An 11,021-nucleotide genomic window follows, 5' to 3' on the forward strand; every position below is an offset into this window, starting at 1 on the left:
AGTAAGCTTTTTTTTAGTCGTGATTTCTGTGTGTAGAGTGCTCCTTTTTGGTATGTCGTGCATAACGCTAGTATTTCGAAACGGTGTATCGAAAACACCTCACTTCATGCACGTTATGCCAAAAAGTATCATCTGACGCACAGAAATCACGATAAAAAAAAAGAGCTTACTTTACGCGTGCTGATATGAGAAATAACGTTCGATACGCGTTCGTAATTGTACTCGCTACGTAAAAACTCACTTCACGCACTTGTATCGAAAACTACTATTTCAATGTGACGTCTCAGTTGCGTCAAACCAAAAAGTAGCTCATGTGTGTGTATAGTTGCATATTTTCAGGCTTAATTGTGCATCCACATCCGCCTGTTTATAGGCAACCCATGCTGCTTATTGTGGCGTCACAAGTAGCATGAGTTGCCTATAAACTGGCAGATTCATCCTTACCATTCCCTACATTGTTTTAATATATTATCCGTGACTGGTATCACCGAAGCAGCCCCCTGACACTCACCGCTGTTCGTATACTAAAAAATTGTACGCGTTTTGTCCCCGTTTTTTAGTTCCTCTACGTGGCGCTAGTAGACTTCTGACACGCTCGCTGCCCTCGCTGAGTGCTCGCTGACCACGCGCAAGCTTGTCAGACAACTACTAGCGCCACTAGTAGTGGAAATTGGCGGCAAATCGAGGGACATTTTGCGAACCACTTTTAGCAGCGTGTGTCAGGGGGCTGCACCGAAGTGTTATCAACCGTAGTATTTTGCTTAGGCGCTATGTGAATCAGTCTTATGATCGAATCTATCACGTGGTTTGTGGGAAGCAACCAATCGAATGCGAAACCGCGGCTCGAGCTTCGGTGCTAAAATTGCATGGCTCAAATACAACACCAATTTTTGAGCCTAGATCCTTAGACATAGTTTTAGCAGTGAAAAATGGCCGAGAGTGTGTGTGTCGATGGCAAACATCATTTAAAGTTAACTAGTCCACCATTCGATCATAGTTCAAGTATACTGCTATAACAGTCGATTGTAGTTTGTGTGTAAATAGACGTATTAGCATTAAATAACGAAAAATGTAATGAAAATAAGAGATCGACGTAGAATTTGTAAGGCTTTCACACATACTGACATAACTTTACTTTGACGCAGTTCCAATGAACTGGACTATGACCAGGTATTAAAACCAAGAAAACAATCCGAGCATAGAGGTAAAAAATATAACAAGCCACATGTAGTACAAATCGGTAATTCCCACCTATATAAACAAAGTTTCTTTAAACCATCACATATTATTTCCAACCCCAATTCCAACGATATCTAATTGCTGCAATGCAATCACTTGAGGTGATTGAAAAATTATGAAAACTAATGATGGAAATGAGAAGAGCAGCGTACAACTAAAAATAAGTACAACCAAAATTGAACTTTGTAAAAATGATTTCGCTGCTCAGAACTGGGATGTTGGCGGGGATCAAAAGAGACATATTTATAAAAGAGTCTTTGCAACAGCAACTGAATGCGAGCGTCATAGAAATGCAAGGCTTTGTCGAGGGGCAGGAAAAGCCTCAAGTGGAAAATTGCGAGGAGGCAAATATGCTGTGCTTCATTATAGAAGCATTGTTCTTGCACGGGCTGAAAGACACTCTTCTGAATCGTGTGACAGAGGCCTTGAGTGGTCCAGACTTTGACGCTATGCCACAGCCGAGCTTCTGGGGGCCACTGCTTGTTTTATCGCACAGACAAATTATTGATCAAATTCAAGGACTTACGCAAATTACAACTGAGGTTGGTTACTGTAGAGCATGGATCCGCTTGGCATTGAATGATGGACTCTTGTCCAGCTACTTTGCGTCGATACGCAGAGACAATTCCGTTCTGAAACCATACTATAACCGTTCTGCCTTTTTGAGGGATCCTGACCTGGCACATGTAGCTCAGAGACTGATCGAAAGTATCGATCACATCCCTTTTCATCTTGCCTGCAATACCAGCTTATTGAACATCTGGTCAAATACGCCATTGCACATGGCTGCCATTTGGTCCCCCACATTGAAGTCTTGTCCAGTTTCTTCGGCAGTTGACATAGCCAAGACTATCAACAGCGAACGTACCCTAACCGACAATTTTGACGAAATTGAATCGGTAAGCTCTATAGGGAGTCTTGATTCGCTGAACAAGTTTAGTATCACGAGCAAAGATGAGATGCGGAAGATTAAACTGGGAAAAGAAAAACGTTTTAGGTCTGGTGTTGAGACTTCGAATACCACGGTTCAGACAAAGGAGACAAGCGAAAAAGCTAGTGAAGAAGAAGAACAAGAAAAAGAACAAGAAGAAGAACAACAAGTAGTGGTACGGAGAAAAATTGAAAATGGGATAACACTAGATTCCGGTATTGATACTGAGCGTGAAAATGGAAGCAGAGAGGACCTACGGGAAGAGGAGGCAGCTGTAGAACCCGAACTAGCAAATGACGCTGCTGCGACAGGCGGCAATTCTTTAATCGGTCGATTAGGGTGGTCTACTTCTATTGAGGACTTTGAGTCTTCGCTAACTACTTCTGCAATATCCGGAAGCTCCGACGTTGACGCTCCTCACACTCCCGCTGATGCTCGGCCCTATGATGCTTTGATACGGAGCTATAATAAAGGGGCATGCTACGCAGCTACTGCAGACTCTAGTGAGTTTCCCAATAATTGCCTGAGTAGAGTATCGCAACAGGATAATTCAGGTGTGAAGCCAAAGTCATTGGAAGAGGCAAAGGTAAAACATAGTTCTGTGCTTATCTTACAATCAGAATGCTACTGTGTATATAGAGCATTCCATGCCAACTCGACTGTCGTCAGACCCTTACCATTTTTGACTGTTAAAATTTTTTATGCAATTCTCCCAAATCCAAGAGCGTACTCTGAATTTTTTCAGATTCTTTTAAAGTAAATCTGTTTTACTTACAATTTTTCAAATCAACATGTTTAGATTGTAATTCAAAAATTTGAAAACATATTAATAAATCCTGGTTTACATATATATATGTATATATGTTTCAGCAGCAACCCATAAAATACTGACCGCTTCTAATTGATTAAAAATTCTTTAGCTTTTAGAAGTTCAAGAAAGAGTAGAATAAAAAACCAGCCCACTTTGGATCTAGGCTTGAAAATCTTGACTTCCGACACAATATTTTTGAAAAAATTTTCAGATTTTTGAATTACGGCCAAAGAGAAAATGATTTTATAAAATTATATGTGAAACAGATTTATTCATAAAAATCTCACAATGTTCGGGATATTCTTTTGGAGTTAGGGCAATTACATCAAAAATTTTATTCAAAATCTAAAATGGTGCGGGCCTGACATTGGTTGACTTGGCATAGAATGTTCTATATAGAATGGGACACTGAAAAATCAGGAACACCTTGTGGAATATTGAGTCGTTTATGTCCGACGTTTTTTTTTTTTTTTTTTTTGTCATGTTAAAATGCTTTAAAGGACTGTGGACAAATATTTAACTGTGGACAAACGTTTCTATTTTTACTTCCAAATTTCATCTAATTTTCAACTGATCATTGAGAAATCCTAAACTGCCATCGGTTGGAATAATTACAGTAGGGAACAGAAACTGCCTGCAGAAAAGTGATGTCACTGTTGCATCATAGGGTTAACGTAGTTATCTTCATAGCTATTATTTGCAGGAGGCTGATTTGCAGTCGTTTAATCAGCAGCTGGGGAAATTGAGCCGTGAAAAGGGACTGGACACTCAGAATTACAGTTGCATGAGCTGTGACCATCCTATAGGCATGTCCTTTTCTAAGGCATGGGTTTGCGGATTCACAGGGGAGTATTATTGCACCAACTGCATGGCAGAAGAAGAGTTCCTAATTCCATCGCGTGTTATTCATAACTGGGATCTCAAACGTTATCCGGTTTCCCAAAAGGCTGCTCGATACTTGAATGACTGTCCTGTCCTACTTGACCTCAAGGTGATCAATCCTAGGATATACATGGTCGTCGACGACATCGCCCAGCTGCAGTCCCTGAGAATTCAATTGAATCTGCTCCGTGCCTACCTCTTCACGTGTCGCGAGCCTGTCATAGAATCTCTTCAAAAAAAGGTTGCGCCGAGAGATTACTTGTACGAACATGTTCACCAGTACTCTGTTTCTGATCTGGCAGACATACCAAATGGCATAATGGCTCAACAACTTCAGAAAGTCGTCGAATTCGCCAGGAATCATGTAACCAATTGTTGGCTCTGCAGCCAGAAAGGATTTATATGCGAAGTCTGTGACAATCCTAAAGTAATTTACCCATTCGACATGAGCTCAACTTACAGAGTAAGAAATTACACTTAAGATTTCGCAGATATGTCTTCCAATCTTTTTGAGTTCGAGATTTTACTGGAATTATTATTTCAGTGCGCTGCTTGCAATGCTGTCTTTCACATTGACTGCATGAACGCGAGTCATCCTTGCCCAAAGTGTGAGCGTAGACGGAAACGCATGGACCTTCCACTGCTAGACTTGGGCAGCACAGACATGCAGACTGTGTCTGAAACACCTGGGATAATGGCGTCAAGTTAATTTCATTTTAAAAACTAGCTGTTTGTTTTATGTACTGACGATTGTGTAAGAAAAAAGAATCAAGCAAATGGGCGTTTCAGGATGTTTGGAATTTTATAAATTTTATATTCTTATGTGATAATGTCGTACCTTGTTGAAAGAGAATTATTCTTATTATTAAAACTGAACAATTATCCGTCGTATTAATTTACTTATTTATTGTCCATTATCAGAATTTATATAATATATTAATAAAAGCGCATTATTTTATTTTGTAAATGACAATTATTCAATAAAATAATATCCAAGCTTTGCACTGAATTGATAATTCAAACAAGCAATAATAGTTTTATTGCAAATTCATATTTTGAAGCTGGCAAAGACGAAAAAAAATTTTATACGTATATATTATACATATATGTATAATAAAGATTTTTGTTTATTTGATTTGTATGTACAAAAGTAGTAAAATATATAAATTTGTGAAAATATGCTACGTTATAGAATTTACTAATCGTATAAGTATCATTTGTATTTATTTAGTTTAATACTGCTGCTCTATTTGTACAGTGAAATAAATTCATTGTTTTGTTGAATAGCCAAAGTAAAAAAGAGAGTCGTCACCTTCATTACTTTTAACATTTACACCATCCTTAATGTCATAAAACGTACATAATACAAAATAATCATCAACTTACACGAACGATCTAACATATTGTTATAAGATAATGCAGACGAAGTCGAGACACCAAAGGCAGTAAAATCCAACGAGCACTTTTTTTTTAGTTTTCTTTTCTCGATTCAATGGAAGATACACGTGAAATGATGTAGTTCATTAATTCTTTGGTGACTGCTTTGTCGAGCAAAATAAATACCCACGTTCTTTAGAGAGCACAGTTTAGATTTATTCCCTCTTATTTGAACTAACAGTAAGTACGTTTAGTTTGTAACTTTGATCCCTTAAGTTTGATAAAATTTAAAGCTTTTGAATAATAGATCAACAATCGGATCATTGCGCAGAATTATTTTTGTTTTCATCATCATAAATATTATTATATTTGTCAATTTCCCGAATGAAATAATACTTTTCAAACTTGAATCTACACGTAAGAAAATATTGATCATTAAATTTTTTATTAAGCACTAATCATTCTCAAGGAAAAAGCTAACATCTTCTGTACGTCAGTTGGTATAAAAATGGCCGTCTCATCTTAATTGTCTAACATTTGGAGTCCCGAAATTCTAAAAGTGTAATATCTAATATTGTACTAAATAAAACTATCTACAAGTCTTATCACTTAACAGCTAAGCGTCTTCTATTTCACTTTGTGGAGGAATACTATCTTTATGTTAATGGAATAACTACACTTATACACGTCGACACAGTGTGGTATACGCGGAAATGTACCGAATATGAACCGAAAAAGGTCTACCTGTTAAGAAATTGCGCCTTACGAAATCAAACGTTGCAAAATAAATCATGTTGCAATATTACGAATGACAAGGGTGAAGAGAGAAAATAAATAATTATAAAAAATGGCCGCTGCAAATGTTCAATAATTTCCGGTATGCCCCAATGTTTTGAACAAAAGGATAATCCTAGCTTAAAAATAATAATAAAGTTATAGGTACCATTGAAAAGTTTTCACATCTCCTCATATTCTCTTTCTAGTTCTAGCTAGTGCGAAGATTTTGGGAAATAAGCAGATGGTAGAAGCGGTTTGTCCAAAACTGCTCGTCTTAGGCCACCCTGCATCACTCCCATTGCACTCTTAGATCTTGTATTCCCAACGGAAAGGGGAGGATTATTGTTCTCCGCAATCGTAGGCAATGACGCCGTCGTGGTAGCAACTCCAGCACTGGGCAAAGCTTTGCTCAATATATTTCCTCGGTCCAACGGCGTACTGGTGCATGTTATTTGCCCAGTTTTGTTGAATGCAGCCAAGCTACTTGTTGTATCCGTAACCCCTACACCCATATTCCTCGCTGTTGTGCGTGCGGTTTGATTTATATTCGGATTTTGAACTATTGGGTTTCTCAAGAGGTGGCCAGTCAGAGGAACGCTAGCCTGGGGCCCATTGGAATTAGCTGACCGAGCCTCGAATCTTGTCGGGAAGCTCTTGCTCGTCCTTGGCAAAGTCAACTGCACAGAAGGCGGCACCATTATGGGTTGCCCAATTGTTGAGGTCTGTCCAGACGATTGGTTATCGGTTAGTCGTCGGTTCAGCCAGCTAATAACTGAAAGTAAAGGATGATTTTTAGATTTCCGGTTTACTATTACAACTACGACAAAATCTGATGAAGAGAAATTATAATTCAATCTTTTTTATGAATGTTTTCTTGACTATCTTTGCTAACCTACCATTGTCATTATTTTTTATTATTTTATCTTTTTCTTCCAACTGTGATTGCAAAGCTTTAAGCTGTTCTTTCAGACCTTCGGCAACAGCCTTGGCTTCCCTAGCTTCTTTAGAGCAGGCTTCCATTTTGCTATCGAGTTGTCCAACTTCTTTTTGCTTAGTATCCAGCAGACGTTCCTGTTCTAAAGCAATGCTTGTTCTGAGCTTGAGCTTTGACTTAATGGAGGCTAGCTCGTTCTGCAGCTTGGTTAATATTTCATTAGCTTTGACCAGCTCGTCGGTTAGACTTTTCAAAGAGTTCTGTTTTCTTTGAAGCTGACCATCTTTCTCAGCTATCAAATCTTCTAGGTGCTGCTTCTGCTCCTTACCTGTTTTTATCATTTCCGTGTGTTTAGTAAGTAGGATACATTTATCCTTTATCTCCTGTTCAAGTACTGCAACTTTCGTCTTGAGGTTGTTCACCATTTTGTCCCTTTCATGGTAATCAACGTCAAGCTTCGAGTTCTGTTTTCTCATAAGTGCCAAGTCTCTCTGAGCTATGCTCAGCTCTTTACCAACAGTCTGGAGCTGATTTACCTGCTCCTTGTTACTTGCTTCTGCAAGCGAAAGCTTCTCGTTTAATGCAAGATTGCGTGTCCTCAGCTCAGCAAGCTCTGTATGCAGCTGCTTCAGTGTTTCCCCATGCCTCTGTTCTAGCTCAGACTTCTCATTTTCTCTAAGACGCTGAAACTCTGAGGTGGCTTGTGCGAGTCTGCAAACAAAATTTATCTGTATTAATCACCTATGCAGGTAACATAGGGGAATTTTTTTCTTGTAATATTTACTTGTCTTTTTCAGCACTGATTTGTTGCGAGGTATGGATCTGCATTTGGTTCATGTCAGCCTGATATTTTTGCTTAATTTGTTCCAGTTCCTTGGTTTGAACCTCCAGTTTCTTGGTCAGGTCATTCAGCCTGGTTTCCATACTGCCAATATCTTTGTCTTTTCGAAGGCAGTTTTCCTTGAGCTGTTTTATCTTCATGGCCATATGGACCTTTATGTCCGTGTCACTGGACGGGGCGATGTTCAAGCTGAGATGACACAGATGCTTGAAGTTGTTCGTTTCAACGAGCTTAAAAGTCCAGTCACCTGCCTCTTCTGCCAGCAGAAGAAGAAACTTTGGAGGATTTTTTGCAACACCGGAAAGAGGTATTTGGCATTGCTCCAAAAGGCATATCAGCTGTGTTGCAAAATTATCAAAGTCTACAAGCAGACCCTGCTGTGCCTTGAGCACTTTGAAGTCATCGTCATTTACGAACAGCGAATAAAGAAAACAAGGATCGTCGTCATCGGAAAGAAGAACGCACAAACTCTGTTCGTGAAATAAGCAAAAATACAGAAAATATTAAAGGAGGAAGTCAAGAAATAAAAATTTCAAAACGGAATAATTAAAACATAAATGCAACTATTTTGACATCCTTAACAGCGACTGTAGAACCTTAGTTGAGAATCAACTGCAACTTGTTAACTATCGTGAAAACGCAGCGCATGACAATTGAATCAACAGTAACTTAAAAGATGAGAAATTCATGGGTAAAGAAGTATAAAAGCAAGGTGATTAGAAAGTTGACGTTCAGTTGATTCGAGAGACAAAAAAAATGCCTAAATAGATTCTACATTCGCTGCCCTAGGCTCTTAAGGATTGGTATGAGACGCGGAAGAAGCGCGAGTAACAGTTGTGTGGATGTTGCAACGAGGTTAAAACGAAGCATATCTCGGTCACATACCTTGCGACAAACAGGGCTGATTCCAGCATGAATTTCGACATTGACACGAAGGTCTCTTTGGCGTTCTTCTTTGTGCTGAGGTTTGATGTAAACCCTTTGAACTCTCGTGTAAAGAATCTCGACATTGTTGAGTTGGAGACCAGGATCACCGATCATCCCACCCCCCGCAATGTTGTTCAAATAATTCATGACAATCAGAGCTTTAATTAACCGCTGCCGATAATATCGGCGACATGTTAATCTTTTCCGATCTACTTCGCATTTCTCAACTCACATCACTATTTACATTAATTTTTTAAACCCGCTCAAAACAAATCCCTTCAATTCTTTGCACACGACGCAGGCGTGCTGCTGGTGCTGCCACCGCCTCAGCATGCACATGAACCACAAACCCACCCTAAACGTTGATGCTGAGAATTGGGATCGCGGGTTCGTAAAGACAGGCATAGTAAAGCTCCTCCATGGTGAAGATGGTCTAATAGCGATATTCTTTTTTTTCCAATGGTATGGAAATGAAATTCACTTCACCTAGAATCCCTATAAAACATCAAGCCAGAAAGGAGCTTCAGAAAGTTTGCTTGCGTTCGCGTTTTTCATGCAACGACTTAGTAGTACCCTCTGACACGAAATAGATTTTTCCAGTGGACAACACCACTGATACACGACACGACGTTTGTGGATACATTATCAACACGTTTTCGTCATCAAAAATTAAGCCCAAACATCTGTTTCGTGACAGAGGACGCTTCGAAATCGGGGACAGGAAAAACGCTCTCAGGATTCGTTCGAGGCTTATTCTCCGTGGTCGAGCGTCGAGAGGATTGCAACATTTACCGACAGGCGGCATCGCAAATTGATTGTATAAAAAAGCAATCAGTTTACCTCCGATCACAGTCGCACTTTGTGTTTCGCGGCGGATTGTTGTAACCCGGAACAAAATGGACAACCGTAAACCTGGAAGTGTCGACAGAAAATTTGCTTGAGTGCGAGCCGTGCATAATCTTCTCTCTTCTATGTTTGAAAATCAGAGCTCGAGATCTTTTTACTGTGACCATTAATAGACGCGAGGGAACGCGGCTGTAATATTTGCGAATGATTCGTGCCATCCAAGATCTAATAAGTTTCCCGCGCGTGTAACAAATCCTAAATTTAATTGGCAGGTTCCGCTGGAGCCGACCAATCTGCGCGGCGATCGCGACTGACGTAACGCATTGCGCGGGATCTTCCTGAGCTGCGATTGCAGTTGCCATGCCTGTGCCATGCGTCTGATAGTGTTCAGTACGAACGAGAGCGAGCAGGAAAAACGGTGGTACAATGCCCGTTGCGATACGAGTGAATCAGGCCAGCATAACAGTGGAATCTGTGGGAGTTGGTGACGTGCGATTGTTGGCAAGTTGACCGCCCCGTTTTTTCGTAACAGCGGATGTTGGGCTTATCGAAACAAAGACGGTGTCAATGAACGGGCGTCAGATTCAACGAGCAGGTAAGCGGTGTGTTTATTTACCCAATTCTAATGACCCGCGTATTAACGCCAGGGTACATACTTCTCTGCGAACATGGCTCACCGGCGAACTGATATATTTATATATGTATATACGTATATATACATACACACGATACGTATATGCATATACTTATATAAAGGTACCAATACCGGTCATGCTCGAAGTGACGTGGGCGTCTGTCTGGCGGTCGTGTGTCAAATATTGGGGTGATTTCAAGCCAAGTCATTTATCGACCTTTAAGCCCCACGAATCCATCAATGATAGATAGTGATAATGAATCTTGTTCTGGAATATCTTGTTTGTTACTGTGATGGTTAGTTCGACAATCGAAATTCAATTGACAGATATAAATTTAGCTCCTGGATGACACAGCCACTATCAGGCGAGATAAATTAGGGCAGTTGTTTATCGATGGAGGAATTCGCCTCGGATGATGAGACTCATGAATATAAATAAATGTGAACGGAGGTGACCCATTTTCTCATTCGGACATAATACGTGTTATGTAATATAGGTATAATAAAGTATACGCGACTTGCAGTTAAATGGTTTGACGTTTCTGTAGGAATTATCCAACCAGCAGTTGAACGGATACCCGGTCCCTATGTTAGTTATCTGCTGAAGGAAAAGAGGATTCCTCGCTTCTTGTATTTTTCCACGCAGTGCTGCCACTATCCGTCATATTCGGAACTGCGAAATTCGTGTACGGTGAATAAATGAATGCGAACAAAATTTTCATCTGCACATAATTGTGTACCAACATGTACGATGCGTTCTCTTGAAACATTCAAATTTGAAGTTCACACGCCTTTTATGCCGTTCGTTACCTTATTATTTAA

General features: G+C 39.8%; 3 protein-coding genes across 3 annotated transcripts in view; 2 read left to right on the forward strand and 1 right to left on the reverse strand.

Moving 5' to 3' along the window:
• Positions 1–728: 728 nt before the first annotated feature.
• Positions 729–4,830, forward strand: Plekhm1 (Pleckstrin homology and RUN domain containing M1). Its single transcript, XM_046626619.2, has 3 exons — positions 729–2,756; positions 3,685–4,326; positions 4,408–4,830. The coding sequence occupies exons 1-3, from the start codon at positions 1,431–1,433 to the stop codon at positions 4,570–4,572; spliced, it is 2,133 nt and encodes a 710-aa protein (XP_046482575.1). The 5' UTR covers positions 729–1,430; the 3' UTR covers positions 4,573–4,830.
• A 142-nt stretch (positions 4,831–4,972) lies between these two features.
• Positions 4,973–9,028, reverse strand: Sas-6 (Spindle assembly abnormal 6). The gene is made up of 4 exons (XM_046626621.2): positions 8,678–9,028; positions 7,736–8,262; positions 6,914–7,662; positions 4,973–6,789 (listed from the first exon to the last, which is right to left on the reverse strand). The coding sequence occupies exons 1-4, from the start codon at positions 8,864–8,866 to the stop codon at positions 6,230–6,232; spliced, it is 2,025 nt and encodes a 674-aa protein (XP_046482577.1). The 5' UTR covers positions 8,867–9,028; the 3' UTR covers positions 4,973–6,229.
• A 541-nt stretch (positions 9,029–9,569) lies between these two features.
• Ipk1 (Inositol phosphate kinase 1) overlaps positions 9,570–11,021 on the forward strand; it is a 43,267-nt gene continuing 41,815 nt past the window's right edge. Inside the window, exon 1 of the mRNA XM_046626625.2 lies at positions 9,570–10,160. The gene's annotated coding sequence lies outside the window, so the exon portion shown is untranslated. The remainder of the gene's footprint in view (positions 10,161–11,021) is intronic.

Source organism: Neodiprion pinetum, chromosome 5, assembly GCF_021155775.2.
Source record: "Neodiprion pinetum isolate iyNeoPine1 chromosome 5, iyNeoPine1.2, whole genome shotgun sequence".
In the NCBI taxonomy this organism is placed as follows: domain Eukaryota; kingdom Metazoa; phylum Arthropoda; class Insecta; order Hymenoptera; family Diprionidae; genus Neodiprion; species Neodiprion pinetum.

Coding starts and splice junctions, on each gene's coding strand:
- Sas-6 (XM_046626621.2), bottom strand. CDS start 8,866: ATGAATTATTTGAACAACATTGCGGGGGGTGGGATGATCGGTGATCCT. Junction 7,663..7,735: donor ATCAGTGCTGAAAAAGACAA/GTAAATATTACA, acceptor TTTTGTTTGCAG/ACTCGCACAAGCCACCTCAG. Junction 6,790..6,913: donor AATAAAAAATAATGACAATG/GTAGGTTAGCAA, acceptor CTTTACTTTCAG/TTATTAGCTGGCTGAACCGA.
- Plekhm1 (XM_046626619.2), top strand. CDS start 1,431: ATGATTTCGCTGCTCAGAACTGGGATGTTGGCGGGGATCAAAAGAGAC. Junction 2,757..3,684: donor AGTCATTGGAAGAGGCAAAG/GTAAAACATAGT, acceptor TATTATTTGCAG/GAGGCTGATTTGCAGTCGTT. Junction 4,327..4,407: donor ACATGAGCTCAACTTACAGA/GTAAGAAATTAC, acceptor TTATTATTTCAG/TGCGCTGCTTGCAATGCTGT.